Raw genomic sequence first — 20,533 nt, forward strand, 5'->3', positions numbered from 1 at the left:
ATTCCTGAGGTGCCTTGACAACAACAGAGCACCAACTTTGCTTGAATGCTTTAAACAGTCTGTTGTTCGGTATGGACTTCCAAATAGAGTGAGGTCAGATAAGGGAATGGAAAATACCCTCATTGCAGATTATATGATCCAACAGCGGGGTGTTGGTAGGAGAAGTATGATAACAGGAAAGAGTGTGCATAACCAGCGTATTGAACGCCTCTGGAGAGATGTTTTTGCTGGTGTGTTGTCTTATTACTATAACCTTTTTTATCACATGGAAGATATTGGGTTACTTAACCCACTGGACGAGCATCATTTATTTGCTCTACACCATGTGTTTATGCACAAAATTAATGAGAAATTGGAGATCTGGAAAAACGCGTGGGACAATCACCGCATTCGCACTGTACATAGATCACCTATGCAAATGTTCACTGCAAGTGTGATGAATGAAACTGTACAAGTAGAGCAAATTCATAATGACACGTCCAATGACAACGATGTACCAGGAGAAACAATTGATGGTGTACACCTGTTAGGGTTAGATATTCAGTTAAATCCAATTTCTATGGTTCAACTAAATGAGAACTGTCCAAAGAACTGGATATCAGAAGACTATGGTATCGACATTTATAGACAAGCAGTAGAAATTTTACAACATCAATAAATACATATCAAAGGTACTAGGCGTATAATTTATATATGCAAGACTTGCAATTTGTCTATAAAAGACTCATCAGTGACGCTCGAATCAAAATAATTGAAAGGCCAAATAATTAACAAAGTTGAAGAGCATTAACGACCAAAAGTTCAAAAACGTTGTGCCAAATACGGCATATAAATCTGTGCCTGGAGGATGAAAATCCTTAGTATTTGAAACAATTCATAGATTTCAGACAGTAAATTTATAAGGCACTGAAAAATAAAGCTCTTTTAAATTTTGCCGGAAAGTTTCTGTTCATTAAGGGTATTCTTATTATGAAATGGACAATAACTATAAGACTGATGGTGACATTTATTAATTAAATGAATTCATGTTATTCAACCAGATTACATACCTTTGAACTTTGTGTATGAATAACTGTACAACATACATATTTTAACTTATGAACGAAGTATAGTTTGCTCTTGCACACTACAAAACATTTTTTTACAAAAAGCAGTAAAGTAGGCACTAAAGTTAGTTTACATCTTTTCTCTAGGACACAAAAAAAATCAACTTTAATAAGAAATATCAGTTAGTAAATACCAAAAAAACCCACCACTTGAACTATTTGAAGTTATATTTAGGATAAACCATAATATGTATTACTAAATGCAAAGTCAAACAAATTGCTCAATAGTTTGTCTGATGGTAATTCTCTATTTCCTTCGGGTTCAGTGAGAAACAATCTGTTAATGCAGGTGTTTGCTGTTGGCATGAATGATTCTCTTTGTACAAAGTTGAGTGAAGGTTGAAGCGTAAAACCCAAGATTGGTTCTTCTTCCGAACTTGTTGCAAACATTAGGATATGGCGGAGAGTAAGATTACCTCTTCTTCCAGCTAAAAAAGAAAAACAGGTATCAGACTATTACTCCAATTAAATTAAGCATGTCTGATAAATGAAAGATACTGTTATTGATTTTGGGGTTGGCTCACCAAAAATTAAGATCGCATACAAACATTTACATGTACATGAACTTAAAGTAAAAGAATTTAATGGAGTGCTATTGTCATCACTTGGTTGTAGTATACATCGTTCACCAATATTAAAAAATCTTCTCCTCTGAAACCACAGGACAGAGTGAACCCAAACTTGGTACATGTATAAATGTTGATTAAGATATTCTGCACAGACTGATTTTTTTTATGTACACCAAACATTGCAGCTTTTATGATTACAAATTATAATAGTCAGATATACTAGTTTTACTTCAGTTTCAATTTTGTTTGTAACTGTATTTCAGCGATGAGGAGCACACTTTAAAAGGGGAAATTAAGAAGCAACAATAAATTATTCATGATAAAGGAAAATTACTTAAAATAGCTTATTGATTAAAACATCAAAATCTACAAAAAAAAGATTCAGGGTCAAATTTGAAGCATGACCCTTTTGCAAGATAAAACCCAACAAGATGGTCCACAGGGCACAGCTTTATACCACACATCGGTTGAACCCTGAACGGTTTGGGCTAGTATGGACACAACATTCAAGCTGGATTAAGCTCAGCATAGGTTTCTGACACAGAATAAATGTGGTCCAATGAACTTTTTTAGCAGTGGAATATTAGTCCTTTCCAAAAAATGTTTGAAGAAATTTTCTTTTTTTTTATGAAATCTGAAATGAGAAAAATTTACCCCCCCCCCCCCCCCCCCCCCCCCAATTTTTGTTCACATCCCCCTTTCCTTTATTCCAATCCTGATCTTAATTCAAATTTCTAATGGAGTTTGCAACAATAACTACTCATTTAAATACATCATAAAGTATTAAAATGTAAAAAAAAGTGCTTGTTATCACTGAATGGTAAAGATTGATTTAATTTATCAGTTGGTAGTAAAAGTGAATATATACATGGTATATTGTATAAAACAATGATTTCAGTTGATTCAACTACCGGTACTTAGGGGGTGTGCAGTCAGTAAGTGACCTTATTAATCGTGAAAATATGTTTTTTTTATAAATTTGAGCAATTTCAAGAAAAAGTACAAACCAACAATTTTATTAAATATTATGGTTTGATATCAAAAATCCCTCACTATGAAAAAATGCCTAAAAGAAAACTGTCAAAATCAAGATTTATATAAGTCTAACACTGGTGATACTTTCTTAAAAAAAATTAGGCCCATAATCAAAAATCTAAGTACATGTTTAGATTCAGCATATCAAAGAAGCCCAATAATTTGTTTAACTTTGTACCCTTTGAACCTTAATGTATTCAATTTGTAAACGGGACCAAAACTTACACAGTTAAATATGGCATATCAAAGAACCCCAATTATTCAATTTTTGATGAAATCAAACAAGTTTTAATTTTGGACCCTGATTTGGACCAACTTTAAAACATGGCCAATTATTAAAAAAATTAAGTACATTCACAGTTAGATTCAGCATATCAAAGAACCCCAAGGATTCATTTTTTGTTAAAATCAAACTAAGTTTAATTTTGGACCCTTTGGACCTTAATGTAGACCAATTTGAAAACGGAACTAAAAATTCAGAATCTACATTGAAGTTAGATTCAGCATATCAAAGAACCCCAATTATTCAATTTTTGATGAAATCAAACAAAGTTTAATTTTGGACCCTTAGGGCCTTTTATTCCTAAACTGTTGGGACCAAAACTCCCAAAATCAATCCCAACCTTCCCTTTATGGTCATAAACCTGTGTTTCAATTTCATAGATTTTTATTGACTTATACTAAAGTTATAGTGCGAAAACCAAAAGTCTTTGGACGACGACACAGACGACAATGCCAACGTGATACCAATATAAGACCAAAATTTTTTCAATATTTGGGGTTATAAAAATTGCATTTTTTTTCTTTGTGCATGGTGTAGTGCTCAGCACATGGGACTACTAACACAAAGGTTCCTGGTTCAATCCCTGTTCTGGGGAAAAAATTTCAGGGACTGAATTTTCGGCTCTCCCTCAACATCATTTGCGAGTATTGTCTTCAGATTTTTATCCAATGGACTATTATCATTTCTCAGCTTGTGGGGACGATAAATAGCTGACCCTTGTGAGAGAGAGCAATATCTCTTGCACGTAAAAGACACCCTTGTAGACTAATGCTGCTACAAGGACAGCACTTGCACCCCCAAAAGTGGATAGAGATATATATAAGTTGTAATAACTTGTTACCGATTCCACTATAAATAAATGTTTAAACTAAACTACAATTACAAACCCAAGATTTTTAATATTGGGTACACTTGTGCACCACTACTTTTAGTAGTTCATTTTCCTCCCCTTCTTTTGACCTTGAATTTCCAATTTAGTGACTTTAACAATCTCTATAGTTATGTGTTGAAGTTTGATAAGAATATTGACATTTACTTTTCTTAAAGTTCCTCTAAATAAGGGAAGACATTTAGCTTATGTTTAATACTATTAAAATTTTAAATCACGCGTTACCCTGGTGCTATCCAAAAATCCTGGGGAGAACTCTGATTAAATGGATTCATTGTGTAATCATACGTTTTTTGATTGAGTTAAGTCTGCCAATTGATATTTTATCATGTGTTTTTCTATGTTGTGATGTTATGCTATTGTTTCAGAAAAAGGGAGAAGGTTTGGATCCATTAAAACGTTTAATCCCGCTGCAAATGTTTGCACCTGTCCTAAGTCAGGAATTGTCGTTTGTTTATGTAATATATACGTGTTTCTCGATTTGTTTATATAGATTAGACCGTTGGTTTTCCCGCTTGAATGGTTTTACACTAGTAATTTTGGGGCCCTTTATAGCTTGTTGTTTGGTGTGAGCCAAGGCTCCGTGTTGAAGGCCGTACTTTAACCTATAATGGTTTACTTTTTAAATTGTTATTTGGATTGAGAGTTGTCTCATTGGCACTCACACCACATCTTCCTATAGAGTGGGGTGTTCATTTTCGCCATATCTTTCCATGTTTACTACCGTTTATGTTCAGGTCTATATGTTTTTGAAGAATACTGATATTTCTATATAAAGATAACTTCAAATGCAAAACATTCCTAACCTTGAAAACATGTTTGTTTGAAAATAATTATCTGTAAATTTATATTAAAGGGTGCTTGCAATTTCCTGAAGTTTTGTAAATGGGGGGGGGCACATATTATCCTGTTTTTCATTCAGTAAATTGACCGAAAATTGTTGTCCGTTTTTTCGAGTTTTGCAGTAAGTGCTGTAATTTTGTTTAAGTTTAAAAAATAATCATATTTGTTATAAAATTATAATTCATCGGCATATTTCTTCACTTTCAGCCATCCTTTGAAGTGTTTACACCTCAAAATCACAAAACGGCGAAATTGTGTCCCCAGCGAATATGGGCCCTCCACTCTACCTATAATAATATGTTTGCATTGCTTTGGCAGATTGTTGATATCTGAGTGATGATTTCCACAGGTGTGATGTGAGATACTTTAGTTTCAAGATGAAAGTGTAAATGTAAAACACGCACTTGTAAATGTATATACAATGCTTACCTGCTACTTCTTTTAGGTATTTTACAAATTTCTTGTAAATTCTCAATTGCCTGATTTGTCTGTTTGAACCTTCTGGTGCAAAGACAGGTTTAAACAAAGTTGTAATCATTTTCAGGTTGAATGGTCTGGACCCTGGCGTAAAAAGATGGACCAAGGATGGCAACTCCTTCACCAACTGAAATAAATGCCTCTATTTATATATGTACTGTATTATAATTAAACTGTCACATTATCTTGTGACTTGTTCTTAAATTGAATTTACAACATTGTATGTTGAGAGAGTTTCATGTAAATAATTCCAATGTTGCATGTTATTTTAAATTTCATTGGTCTAAGACATCTTATTAATAAATCCTCTGGTCAATATGAAATAATCCAACAATATTTTATTTTTAAATGATATTCGAAAAACTGTTCAGAAGTTTGTTGGAACAATAAAAAGCAAAAGATGTGAGCAGGATTTATGCAAGGGGGGATAATTTGATAAAATATCTTGTATCTATAGATCTCACAAGAGAACAGTGTTTGCCAAATACCATCAGTCAAAATAAGGCTGTGGTCCGACATACATCACTGATCATGATCTACCTGTCAAAATGTGTGGTAAACAAAAAACTTCTTCTCAAGATACCACTTAGTCAAAACCATTTAAAATAAGGTATCAAACTGCAATTATGACAATCATCTGGTCGATTTGTTAATGATTGTATTTTCTGTCAAAAATCTTCTGCCAAAAGACACCTTCAGTAGCTGTGGCTTAATTAAGAAATAATTCCTTTGTGTCATGCTCTATGCTCATTTTAACATGGGTAGGCATTATATTTGTCGATATTTTACACTGAGCGTTAGCGAGGTGTAAAATGTGGTCAAATATAATGCCTACCCATGTTAAAATGAGCATAGAGCATGACACCAAGGAACTATTTCGATTCTAATAGGACAAATACAGTATTTTTATAGGTCAAAGCGTACGAAAATATCGTAAAAATGTTTGGCTTTTCCTGTTTCCTCCCCGAGGAGTCTGTGCATTACATTTTATATTTGATAAGTTTAAAAACTATGGGCAGGGTAAATATATGTTGTTTAATAAAAATATATGATAAAAGTTTATAAAGGATAACGATGGAAATAATGTTAATATACACAGTAAGTTTGTGCACATGTGTCAAACATATTTTTTATGCTCATTAGAACACAGCTTTGTTTACAAATTGTAATAAGGACGTCATATTAGAATCAGTCATCATACAGAAAACTATTTTATAATCTATACTTTGTAATGGATTTCGGTTAATACAGATATATTGTAAGGCTGGTATACTCCACATTTTCGCTTACAAGCAATCAAAATTTTCTCACATGCATTATTAATATACAAACCGACCATGTTTATTATCAATTTTCCCCCCTAATATCGGTTGAGAAGGGCGAAAATGTCAAAGGAATAGAGAAACAAGAGGGTTCAAAAAGCCTGTATTGCTCACCTGGACCATGGATCATTAAAGATACTATCAAGATTTGCTCAGTAGTTTCAGAAGAGAAGATCTTTGAATGTGTTCCCATGGGGTCCATTGTTAAACTATGCTCTTGTATGGGGATGCGGGCCTGATGGACACCTTTTCAAGAGGACCATCCAAAGACTATTGTGAATATGTTTGGTTCCAATTGGTTTAAAGAAAAAAATCTTAGAATGTGTTCCCATAGGGTCCAATGTTAAACTATGATCCATAACCAGAATACAAAGTGATTTAAAAGCCTTATAAGAGCTTACCTGTAACAAACCAAGTGCATTTAAGCCATTTCTAAGGTCTTGGATTACTGGCCTCGGTGTGGAACTTTCAAACAATTCCTCTAACTGTTCAACACTAAGCAGCTTGGGGAGTGGTCCATTTTGAAGAAAAGATAATGCTAAAAAAGCAATTCTTTATACATTCTATTACTAATGAATAGGTTTCAGTAATGTCATTCATGTTTGAACTTACAGCAATACAGTTTAGAAAATGTCTTAAATTGTGCAGTATGCATTCAATAAAATAAATTGGATTTAAAATCTTTTCAGTGCAAAATGATAAGACTTTTGTCTCGAAATTCAAAATATTCAATGCTGTCATGATGAACTTATCAGATGTAATAAAAGTCTCCCATCAACTTAAATGATGAAGTCATTAGATCACATTTCAAGAGCAGTTTCCCTTTTACACTTATTAAGCATTATATTTTAAGATGTGCATATTACATTTTATTAAAAGGAGTAGGTCCAGTAAGTTCCACTTTTGGTCCAAAAATTGGACTAAATTTAAAAAAAAAGATTTGTGACAATTTTCATAGACTTAAAATGTCTATTACATTGGATTTGATTAATTTAAAGTAAAAAATTTAACCAATTGGGTGGTTTAATTTAAGGCTCTCAAATAAGGCTACACTATGGAAAATCAGGAAAAAATGCTGAAAAACTTCAGTACTTTACTCAACTTTAGTACAGGAGGCATGTGCAGGGTGTTGACAAAACCTGTTCTGACTATTTAAATGTGATCATTTTACTAAACAATTACTAATTTCATCTTTTTAAAAAAAATGAATAATTTATGGGCTAAAAGTGGGACTTACAGGACCTTCTCCTATGAACAAATAGTTTTGGTTAAAAAAAAGTTTTTCAGCAGAAAATTACAAAATCTAGTTTACAGCAAGTCTAAATTTACATTCAATTACAAGTAATATAATTACCAAATATTTTTCCAATAACAGTATAGTCTGGAGACCATTCTCTTAGTGGTGAAAAGTATTTTTCTTTTATTTCCCTTAATATTAAGGCAAAAAACTCTTTTCTTGGACCTCCCAAATCGACAGCAATCTGAAATATATAATATTATGTCAGATGTGGTGGATCTTAATAAAACTCGGTTATTGATTGGTAATGTGATTTATGGCTACATGGAGATGGGAATCAAGTTTCAAAATTTTTGCAAGTGATCAATAATAGTGTCGGTCGTATTGTAAATTGAGTCAAATTTCCATGTCTATTTTTTACTTACAAGTCCTACTGTACATCAAATATATCAGTAAATAGCTTTGGATTAATACTTTTATTTTATGATAGACAATTAATAGGGAGAATACAGCATAAAAAATGTCCAATCCTTACACTTTACAGCAACTATAAAATATACATGCCCCAAACACTTATTTTATGTTTTTTAGCCCAAAAAGGGTCCCAAAATTTTTCGCTCTGCTCGGTGAAATTTTAAATCTTCGCCACCCCTTTCCAAAATCCTGGATTCGCCTCTGTATGCTACAGTCCCCTTACCAATTCCTGTATTAATTTTTACAAATCAGGTTGTATGATAGCAATTTTGAAGGTTTTTTCTGTAACTTTATAGAGTATTTTGGTTATTTCTTGTACAGACAATACAGTAGTAGAGACACCATCATAAATCCATGAATGTCTGGTTAAAAGTCATTTTCAAAAGACAGGTGTTCAGACCTATTTACGGAACCAAAAGTTTGTACGTTACGCAATCATGCACTGTACCGGTTCCAGGTCCCAAGAAATCGTATTTTTATTGCTTCCAGGGACTGAAGGAATGTTTGATACCGGTATCCGAAAAAAGTTCCATTTTGAAAAAAGACACACAGTAGCTATAATTTTAATTTCCAAGATGTTTTCAATATTAAACTAGTTGTACATGTATTACTTTTTATGACTACAGACTTACCTCTCCAAGAAACTGAACTTCTAAAGTCAGTCTGAGATCAGTGATGGCCTCAATATCCTCAAAGGCAGACTGAAGTATGTCTGACCTATCAACTAAAATGAAGTTTGTCTCCCCTTCAATTATGGATGACTCATCCTGGATATCAAGATCTCTGCCATATACCATCTTGCTCTGAAAGAATCTCAGGATGTCCACAGGATCTTTAATTCCTGTCTCTGTACAGTGGGACACACATTCCGACACAATGCTGGTAATGATATCATCCATGTTTGTTGTACCGGTAACTGTGTTTTCTTGCTCTCCATCTGTTTCTCCTTAAAAACAAAGAAATCTGTGAGCTACTATACCAGGTTGCATATTCCCTCTTTGGAAAATCCCCAAAAGTTTGTTTATATTTTGAAAATACATGAAATACTTCATTTTTAATGTTAGAAATTTAAAGGAAGCTAGTAGTAAATGGAACCACAGAGTTGTTTATTAAAAAGGACATGCATTATATAAAGTTCCTGCCCAGCACTTAAATTTTTCTGCCCAGCTGATGGGATAGTGAAAACAAGAATGTGTCCATAGTACACAGATGCCCCACTCGCACTATCATTTTCTATGTTCAGTGGACTGTGAAAATGGGGTCAAAACTTTAATTTGGCATTAAATTAGAAAGATCATATCATAGGGAACATGTGTACTAAGTTTCAAGTTGATGTAACTTTAACTTCATGAAAAACTACCTTGACCAAAAACTTTAACCTGAACTTTGCACCATCATTTTCTATGTTCAGTGGACCATGAAATTGGGGTAAAAACTATAATTTGGTATGAAAATTAGAAATATCATATCATGGGGAACATGTGTACTAAGTTTCAAGTTGATTGGACTTCAACTTCTTCAAAAACTACCTTGACCAAAAACTTATAACCTGAAGCGAACGGACGCACAGACGGACGGACGAACGGAGGCACAGACCAGAAAACATAATGCCCCTCTACTATCGTAGGTGGGGCATAAAAATATGCGCCCAGTATACAAATTTGCACCGACCCAGCAATCTGATAAATATTAAAAAGTCCCTTAAGCTTAGACCCTTTAGTATATACTATTATATGATTGGTATATTAGAGCAGATGAATGTTTGTGTCATATTTTAATATTAATATAATTGTTATATTGTCACACATATTGCAGAATTTATTTTCTACAACAGACAATAATAATTGGATCACTTGTAGTTTGCAACCAAAATACTGGAATACCAGTATTGTCCACAATACAAAAAAAATGTACCAGTATAAAAATCATTTTCTGAAAGATTTCTTAAACTTTGATAGGAAAAATTATTGATTATAGAAACATGCACCATTGACAAACATATAAAATAGGGGAATGGAGCACTTATTTTGCAACTAAATCTAAAAATACACCTGTACCTCATTGGTGTTACTGTCAATGGTGAGACCACCTTAGTAAAGTAACACCATTGACCAGTTTAGTAACCCCACTGAATATGTTAAGACAATCAGTATTTTTTTGTGTTTCTTTCATATAAAAATGAAGATTTTGTGTAATTGCGAATGAGACAACTCTAAACAAGAGACCAAATGACACAGAAATTAACAACTATACATTTTGTAGGTCACTGTACCGCCTTCAACAATGAGCAAAGCCCCTACCGCATAGTCAGCTATAAAAGTAACAAGTACTTGAGGTATTGAACCTTGTGGTACAATTTCAGTGCATTAAAAAACACTTATTCACAAGTTATTGTCCGGAAACTAAAAAAATGCTTCTTTTTGGCCCCCTTTGGCCCCTTATTCCTAAACTATTGGTACCATTACCCCCAAAACCAATCCCAACCTTCTTTACATGGTATTGAACCTTTTGCTTAATTTTCATGGAGATCCATACACTTGTCCGGAAACCAATCTCGCTACGGACGACGACGTGATAGCAATAAAGATTTGTACAAACGCAATTTTTTTGAGGTGGTGTAACAACAAATTGGAACAGTTGTTTGGTTTTTAAAAATATGAAACTCCTAATTTTTCCTATTGCATATTTCTGAATATAGTTGCTACCATATTATAGAATATCAGGACATCATTTTAATTTTTAAATCAGTGGCATCATTTTCATACATTGTACATGCAAGCATACCTGAAGAAATTGGTTCCAAGACTTCCACAACTTGGGGCTGTTCAGTCATATTGTCATTCGATGTTGACTGAAGATCAGGTGTGATTGATGCTAAGGTCTGACTTTGAGAGGTTGCAGATGTGGATGGTTCTGTAGTTGAAGAATGTCTGGGGGATAGTTCAGGATCAGGAAGTTCATCTGATTCTGAGTTTGGCCGTGCAGAGCATATTTTTAAATGATCTCTCAGCATTCTAATATTCATTTTGTTGTCACAAAATTCACATATTACAGAGTATGTATCATCATTTGGCTCTGGTGTGGAAGGTGAAGTTTCAAGATCATTTTGGATTGGGCGTAAATAAATTTTTGCCTGTTGTCCTATATATTGGCGAATTGACTCTGGCTTCCAATTGCATTCTAAAACCTTTAAGTTTCTACAGTTTTGTGCACATCTAAGCAATTCAAAACCACCTGATTTTTTAAGTTGAGGAAATTCTTTCTCAAGACAATTAAAAAATTCCTCCTGTGAGCTGTAAAGGTCCATTGTAACTCTGTGTGACCCAAGACCACATCTCAAAAGCACCATCTTTTCTTCACCAATTGGTATTGTGGTCTGATTTCTGCTGGCAAGACATACAAATGTGCCAGTCCATTTTTTCAAAGGTTTCTTTCCTTTCCTTTTTTTCTGCCTTTGTTCATTAGGACGTCCAAATAGGAGGGATCTTTCATTAGATATTGAAGCAAGACTCCTCTGATGATTTTCTGCTAAGACAATGGAAAAATAGAATATATTTAATTTTCAAGAGATAGTCATTTATTTGGAATGCACAAAGTATAGAAAATAGTATATAAACATTCATTATTGGTTTATGTATTCTGTCTCTGGAGGAGTCTTTAATTAATATTTAGATTTTTTTAGATCGTCTCCAGAGACAGGAGGCAATAATAAAAAAATCCAATTAACATCAGCATCAAGAGACAGAATTTGGTCTAGGGTTCAGGGCCTAGTGAAACTTGCTATTGAGTGTTTTTTTTATTAACAGCTGCGCCATGAGCGCATGATACGCCCGACATCTTATGTGGAAGTCTTATGCAATAATCATAAATAGTTTCTGAGAAAGTTTAAAGCAATAACCATATATTGTTTTTGAGACACGGCGGGACATGTGAAACCCCCACCCTGTTTTAAAAAAAACAACATTATTGCTAACATAAAATTTTGAATCAAAACCAAAAAGTATACAGATCTTTAGATTAATATAACAAAGAAGTGTGTAAAGTTTTAAGCAATAATCATAAATCGTTTTTGAGATACAGCACAACATGTAAAAAAAACCCATCCCCTTTTTTACAAAATACTAAAAACTCAAAAATGAAATTTTGAATCATCACCAAAAAATATACAGATCTTTAGATTAATATAACAAAGACATGTGTAAAGTTTTAAGCAATAATTATAAATAGTTTTTTAGATATGGCACGACATGTAAAAACCAGATGCTCCGCAGGGCGCAGGTATATACAACCGCAGAGGTTGAACCCTGAACGGTTGGGGCAAGTATGGACGCAACATTCAAGCTGGATTCAGCTTTAAATTTCGATTGTGACTAAATAGTTGACACAGCATAAGTTTCTGACACAGAATAAATGTGGTCTAATGAACTTAATTTTTTTGTTTTGTCTTTGAGTAGTTCACTATGCTGTTGAATATAAATTTAAAAAAAATTCACATTCCCCTTTCCCTTATTCAAAAACTGATCTCAATTCAAATTTCTAATGACCCCTAACCAGTCTGCACGGTTAGCCACTAGTCCGATGCCCCAGACTACTAAAACTTCTCTCGGACTAGTAAGTTTTTGCAAAAGTTTGTTTGGACCAATAGGAAAAATGTCAGAATATTGGTCTCCGGACTAGTAGTTGAAAAAGTTTTTGGTGCAGACTGCCTAACAATAACTACTCATTTAAATACATCATAAAATATTTAAATGTAAAAAAGTGCTTGTTATCACTGATTGGTAAAGATTGTTTTAATTTATCAGTTGGTAGTAAAAGTGAATGTACATTGTACATTGTATAAAACAATGAATTAAGTTGATTCAACTACTATTCTGGACAAAGAAAGATAACTAAAATTCGAAGAATATTGAAAATTTCTTGCTATTGCACAAATATCAGTGAATATTGTGCAATTAGATATTTTTTGCCATTGTGCAATACTGTTCAATGAAAAATACTTGCTATTGCCCAATACCTGAATACTGTGCAATTTAACATTTCTTGCAATTGCGCAATACTGTGCAATTAAAAATTTCTTGCTATTGCTGTGCAATTGAAGATTTCTTGCTATTGCTGAATACTATGCAATTGAAAATTTCTTGCTATTGCACAAAATTTAATATGATAATTTTTGATCCTGATTTGGACCAACTTGAAAATTGGGCCAATAATCATAAATCTAAGTACATGTTCAGGTTCCGCATATCAAAGAATCCCAAGAATTCAATTTTTGTTAAAATCAAACTTATTTTAATTTTGGACCCTTTGAAAATTAATGTAGACCAATTTGAAAACAGGACCAAAAATTAAGAATCTACATACACAGTTAGATTTGGCATATCACAGAACCCTAATTATTCAATTTTTGATGAAATCAAACAAAGTTTAATTTTGGACCCCGATTTGGACCAACTTGAAAACTGGGCCAGTAATCAACAAGAGGCTGTCACAACGACAGCAAACCGGATTTATTAATATTTATTTGTGTCCTGGCAATATCACAAGAACCATTACTGATGAATGGTGAAAGTGAAAATCGTCAATATCAAATTTGACCTCCATTTTGTCATCAGTATCAACATCTTAAAATTTGAAAAGCTTAGATTGAATGGTTCATGAGTAAATGCAACAACGTGAATGGAAACGCCATTTCACAATCTTTCAAGAACCATAACTCCTGAACGGTAAAAGTCAAAATCGTCATTATTGAACTTGACCTCTAATTTGCCATCAGTAACAACATATAAAAATTTCAAAAGCTTTGGTTGAATGGTTCATGAGAAAATGCACGGACACGACTGGAAACACCATTTTTCAATCTTTCAAGAACCATAACTCCTGAACGGTAAAAGTCAAAATCATCATTATTGAACTTGACCTCTATTTTGTCATCAGTAACAACATATTAAAATTTGGGAAGCTTTGGTAAAACAGTTCATGCGTAAATGCACGAACACGACTGGAAACACCATTTTTCAATCTTTCAAGAACCATAACTCCTGAACGGTAAAAGTCAAAATCGTCATTATTAAACTTGACCTCCATTTTGTCATCAGTAACAACATATTAAAATTTGGGAAGCTTAGGTAGAACAGTTCATGCGTAAATGCACGGACACGACTGGAAACTCCATTTTTCAATCTTTCAAGAACCATAACTCCTGAACGGTAAAAGTCAAAATCGCCATTATTGGACTTGATCTCCATTTTGTCATCAGTAACAACATATTAAAATTTGGAAAGCTTAGGAAGAACAGTTCATGCGTAAATGCAGGGACACGACTGGAAACTCCATTTTTCAATCTTTCAAGAACCATAACTCCTGAACGGTAAAAGTCAAAATCGCCATTATTGAACTTGACCTTCATTTAGTTGTCAGTAACAACATATTAAAATTTTAAAAGCTTTGGTTGAACGGTTCATGAGTTAATGCACGGACAACATTTGATTCCCGCCCGCCCGCCCGACCGACCGACCGCCCGCCCGACCGCCCGCCCGCCGTACATCCCCAAATCAATAACCGACATTTTTGTCACAAAAATCCGGTTAAAAATCTTAGTACATTTTAAGATTCAGCATAACAAACTCAAACAAAGTTTATTTTTGGACCCTTTCAGCCTCTTTTCCTAAACTGTTTGGACCAAAACTCCTAAAATCAATCCCAACCTTTCTTTTGTGGTCATAAACCTTGTGTTTAATTTTCATTGATTTCTATTAACTAATACTTAAGTTATTGTGCGAAAAACCAAGAACAATGCTTTTTTGGCCCCTAATTCCTAAACTGTTGGACCAAAAACTTCAAAAAATCAATCCCAACCTTTCTTTTGTGGTCGCAAACCTTATGTCAAAATTTCATAGATTTCTATTTACTTAAACTAAAGTTATAGTGCGAAAACCAGGTAATGCTTATTTGGGCCCTTTTTGGCCCCTTATTCCTAAAATGTTGGGACCAAAACTCCCAAAACCAATCCCAACCTTCCTTTAATGATTATAAATCTTGTGTTTAAATTTCATAGATTTCGATTTTCTTTTACTAAAGTTAGAGTGCCAAAACTAAAAGAATTTGGACGTCACAGACAACGACGCAAATGTGATACATGTAGCAATATACATTTGTAAGTCGAAAAAAAAAATCAATTTTTGCAGTCGTATAAAAACCCTCCCCCTTTTTTTACAAAATACTCAATAACTCAAAAAAGAAATTTTGAATCATCACCAAAAAGTATACAGATATTGAGATTACTATCTAAGAAGTGTTTAAAGTTTAAATTCATAATCAAGAATCGTTTTTGAGATAAACACACCCCTATTTTAGTTTAAATACCGTATAAGGTGTCGAAACTCAAAAAGTTTAAATCTTATTTTCACCAAAAAGTATACAGATCATTTAACCATCATAAGAAACAACTGCATTAGGTTTCATGAAATTTGGATAAGTTGTTCTCAAGTTACAGTGCAACATGTTTACGCCGTACAGACAGATAGACAGACGGACACCGGACATTTGTATACCATAATATGTCCCGTCAAAATTTTGACGGGCTAATAAAAACTGAATCTACAGAGTCTTCTCAGAGTATTCTAATTCAAAGTTTAAAAGCATTTCGCACTGACGTATACATAAAATTGATGTTGTTGCATTTAGTAATTAATGTGGGTCATCATGATGAAAATCATAATTTAAGAGTTAATAATTTGAAAGACAATTCAGGATGATATACTTAGCTGTCAACAAGCCAGAATCCTTTATATGTGCAGTCTATAAATTCAATATCATTTGTTTATATTGCACCATGCAAGATTTTCATAAGGCTGGACTCGAAAGATAGTTATCTCCCCTTTCAAAGTTATAAATCCCAATGTTAAATTTGAACAAGTTTTGATGTAAAAGAGGGTGGTAAAGGGTTATTTTCATACATGTGTGTTTGGGTTTTTAGCTCACCTGGCCTGAAGGGTCGTGTGAGCTATTGCCATCACTTAGCGTCCATTGTACCGTCTGTCTGTCCGTAAACTTTTCACATTTTGATCAACTCCTCCCTTACCTACCAAATTTTCTATAGCGAACTTGTTGCAAATATGTGGCAAACATGTCGCGAATGCTGTTATTTGCTGTTAGAAATTGCTAGATATTCACAATTAGCTGCATACATTGTGCGAATAATTTGCCATAAAGCAAAAATGCTGTGAATAGTTGAGGCATATTCACTATTAGAACTGAGTATTTTCCTTGTCATGCTTGTGTTTGCTGCAACTTCAAAAGCTGTGAATAGTTCGCTGTATATTTACAGAAAGGGCTTACAACTTTTCTCACACTTTGCAGTACATTATGTATATTCGCCATAAATTTTTAAATATAATGGTTATTTGAAACGCATAATTATAAATTGACCAATAGAAAAGATTTGTACCAGTCCAGATAAACTGATGTACGGTCTGAAGAGAGTTAGGCATTGATGAAAACTAGAAACTTAGTTCTGGGACTAGATGCAGTTGTTCTCTACTCTAAGGGAATTTCAAGAGATATATAACAAAGTCTGTTCTAATGTACATGATGTACATGTACGTTCTATTTAATTTTTGTTAACAGTTCATTTAATTAACTACTTAAAAAAATATAAACGTCAGTGGCGTAGCTAGGTCATGTTTACGTGTACGCCCGAACCTCGATGAAGAAAGAATCGTACAATAACAATATGTCACCCGACATCCGTCAGGACGACATAACTAATTTCAGCGGATCTATTTGATTGTTATCCATTATACCCAATTTATCACAAATAAATCGAAATATATATATTTTTCCGTGTTTTGTTTCAATCAGATATTGATCAAAATTGCTAAATGGTTTCATTTGTGTCACATGGCAAATTCAAAAGGGACACATAACTGAAATAATAAGCATATTTCTTACTGAATAGATAAGAATGACCAAAAGAATGACAGCACAAAGAAATATAGAAATGATGCCTCCCCTCAAATCCCTGTTGCCCCCCATCCAGACCCTCATATATATATATCACTGTGACATTGTCAAATATATTTAACTGGTTTTGTCTTCAAACAGTCTTAAGAATATGTTATTTGTATACAAAATTTTATTACTTCATGTAATGGACAATATATATACCATGCCCTGTCAGCCGAAGTCGTAATCTCATTTTAATGAACGAAAGTATTTGAAAGCTTGCCTCCCTGTGCAATGTGTTATTAAACGGTGATCCAGCCAGTCTGATTTAAATTGCACAGAGATAAGACCGCCTGTCAGTATAAAACTGAAAAAATGGATGTAAACAAATTTGATACAGAAATTAACCATAAAAAAAAACTTCAAGAAAGTTAAATTATATTCGACGAAGGTTTAAAAAAATAATTGATACGTAACAAATTTTAACCCAAGATTGTAAACTGATGCAAAAGAAATTCTTTTTATTCATAAAATACAGAACTCTTCATATATATTTTCTTCATTTTGCTCTCAATATTCGTTTGACCAAAAACAGTTTTTTTCCAGCTACCGTAAAATTTTACGAAGGTTTGACAAAGTTATTGGTATCTTCAAACTTTAACCACGTACCAGGTAATGAACCTACATGTACATACAGTTATATTATTGACACCACCGCCAAAATTTAGGACTGAAATGTCTCGCTTTCGCGACATAAATATCAATAGCTCGACAAAAAATGCAAACCACATATCGAATCTTAGCACAAAATGAATTGCTTAAAAAATATAAGAAAGGTGAGTATATAGAATTCACTGTAGATTTAGACTTTGACAGAAAATGAACAAATAAATAATATAATACTAATTTTCGTCACTTTTATTTGCAATAACAAGCCATTGAAGAAAGACTCAGAAGATTGATTTACTGTTATCCAATTTTTTCATTTAATTTAGATGAAAATATTTTTTTTACCCAATTCAAGTGTACACCCGTGCGTTTTGACGTAAACGTAGCTACGTGCATGAACGTGTGGTTTTTTTTTGGAGTGACTTGCAACTTGCCCAAAAGGACAAGTTCATATCAAAACTTACTTTTCCTTGACAAGTAAGTTTTGATATGTACTTGTCCTATTGGGCAAGTTGAAAAGATATTGTAGAGGCCTGCCTGTGATAATTTTTTAAACTTGGTGATCTGCAAATCAATCTGATTGATGTTGAGCTGAATCATCAACTTGAGGATTACCTGTCATTTTTAATACACTATAAATCATCTGACTAATCTGTTTATCTAACTGAAGGGATTTCAATGCTTTTATTCATAGAATAAACAAAAGTATTATTAAAAAGATTAACCCTTTCCTCCATGGAAACTTTTTATTAAAATACTTGATTTGCATAGGATTTTTTCAATAAAAAAAAATCAGCAGGTTTAAATTATTAATGCATTGCCAAAACAAATATTTCATCAAGGAAATTCCAGTCATAGATTCTCATGAATATCCTCTTGCTTTTAAATACAACTTTTATTAAGTCTGATGAAGTTTTTTCGTAGGTGAGATGTTTCAAGTCAGGGACTTTGCAGGCGTCAAAAGGCGTCATCATGGAGTAAAGGGGGTGGCGTCAAAAGGCGTAGTTATGGAGGAAAGGGTTAAAGAAGCCATGTGTAAACTACGTTTTGTTCTTTGAAGCAATAACAAAAGTGAACAACAAATACGATAGTAAGATTTGAATGGTGGTCTTAGTGGGTCAAAATCTCTGAATGCCGGAGATTCTTATCCCTCGTGAGGAGATAACCTTCAGCAGGAGATTCTGGAAAATATGTTGTCTCTGCGGGAGACTCCCACACAAAGCAGGAGGGTTGGCAGGTATGCCTCAGGGCTATCCTGGAGGGTAGGCCTTATTGGGCTTTAGCTTCTAAGATTCCAAATACCAAGTTCATAGTTTTAGCTGTAAAGTAATGAGGATTTTATTTGTATCATATACTAAAAAATCGTTTAAATTTGCACCAGTGAGGGTACATCATGGTTGGTAAATAAAGATATCATATTACTATTAGATACCAGTGGCAGCAGCTGGGTGTATCTGGCATAGGCATGGTCACTGCAGTTTGCGACTCCAGTTTTGCTATAATTTATACCTGCATGGAAGAAGAATTACCTGGTGGTGGTTGCCACGGGTGAGCTAAAAAGTGGAAAATATATATACCATTTCCGGATTTCAAAATACGGTAAAATAAAGAACAATGACGGGAAAACTCCTAGTTCAAAAAACGGAATTCCACTATACTGATAGAAAAAAAAAATTCTGTGTAATACTAGGGGGAAGCTCACAAAAATAAAATGTCTGTTTTTTAAACTTAGAAAAACAATTACCTTCTAAACTATTGGTGGCGCCTGTACTTGAAATATTAGTAGTAGCAGTACGTAGCGACAGAGTCTGCCTCATCGCTTCCCGCAATCTTATTCGGTCACCAATAGTTTCAACACCTAGTCTGATCAAGTCTTGATCAGTAAGGTGTTGAAAAGTGTCATCCTCTATCCTCTCGTCTTTGAACTTTTGATAGATTTGCAGATTAAGTTCTGCAAGAACACGCTGTATAGCAGACGACATATTGACAGTATGAAAATAAACCCGAAAAAATTGTCCGGCTTCGTATGTTTCCGGTTATTTTCGGAAGTTTACCACCACCACATAATGAAAAAAGCACTGAATATAATTGATTAACCACCTAGTATAATATTTATTGAACCAAACATAAAACATTTTGACCACTGATCATAAAGTTGTTTGGACTGAACATAATATTTATTTTACAGAACATAATGATCAGTCTACAGAACATAATATTTATTTCACTCAACATAATGATAACAGTACTGATTATAAAGTGTGTTTGACCACTGAATATTTCGGTTTCTGTAGTCAACATAATGAGAAATCTACATAATATAAAATATTTTGACAGAAGATATTTTCAAAAGTACTGAATATAACGTCAGAAGTACCAAACATAATTTAAATACCACTGCATATAATAATGAAACTACTGAACATAATACCAAAGCACCGAATATAATGTAAAAACTACTAAACATAATGTAATAACTACTGAACATAATAGGATAACTACTGAACATAATAGGATATCTACTGAACATAATAGGATATCTACTGAACATAATAGGATATCTACTGAACATAATGCATAAAGCACCGAACATATAAAGCAATCAACATCAGAAGACAGTCATGGCGTTCCATACAAATGCACCGTATTTGTGGACACACCTTTGATAACTATTAACAAGTTTGAC

The 20,533-nt window shown here is 33.5% G+C and overlaps 1 protein-coding gene across 9 annotated transcripts; it reads right to left on the reverse strand.

Moving 5' to 3' along the window:
- Window positions 1–993: 993 nt before the first annotated feature.
- LOC139503883 (uncharacterized) lies at window positions 994–19,448 on the reverse strand. 9 transcript variants are annotated; one of them, XM_071293868.1, is made up of 8 exons: window positions 18,934–18,979; window positions 18,463–18,511; window positions 11,020–11,760; window positions 8,868–9,181; window positions 7,879–8,005; window positions 6,926–7,062; window positions 5,155–5,329; window positions 994–1,534 (listed from the first exon to the last, which is right to left on the reverse strand). In XM_071293868.1, exons 2-8 carry the CDS (start codon window positions 18,488–18,490, stop codon window positions 1,278–1,280), a joined length of 1,779 nt encoding a protein of 592 aa, XP_071149969.1. In that variant the 5' UTR covers window positions 18,491–18,511; window positions 18,934–18,979; the 3' UTR covers window positions 994–1,277. The 9 variants fall into 9 exon arrangements, with proteins under 9 accessions (XP_071149969.1, XP_071149968.1, XP_071149966.1 ...); XM_071293867.1 differs by having other exon boundaries at window positions 18,463–18,528; window positions 18,934–18,973; XM_071293865.1 differs by having other exon boundaries at window positions 11,020–11,763; window positions 18,463–18,528; window positions 18,934–18,973.
- Between the last annotated feature and the right edge of the window lie 1,085 nt (window positions 19,449–20,533).

This window comes from Mytilus edulis, chromosome 14 (genome assembly GCF_963676685.1).
Source record: "Mytilus edulis chromosome 14, xbMytEdul2.2, whole genome shotgun sequence".
Lineage (NCBI taxonomy): Eukaryota > Metazoa > Mollusca > Bivalvia > Mytilida > Mytilidae > Mytilus > Mytilus edulis.

Coding starts and splice junctions, on each gene's coding strand:
- LOC139503883 (XM_071293865.1), bottom strand. CDS start 18,490: ATGATTTATAGTGTATTAAAAATGACAG. Junction 11,764..18,462: donor TAGTGTATTAAAAATGACAG/GTAATCCTCAAG, acceptor CCATTGTCTTAG/CAGAAAATCATCAGAGGAGT. Junction 5,330..6,925: donor ATGCACTTGGTTTGTTACAG/GTAAGCTCTTAT, acceptor CATTTATTTCAG/TTGGTGAAGGAGTTGCCATC.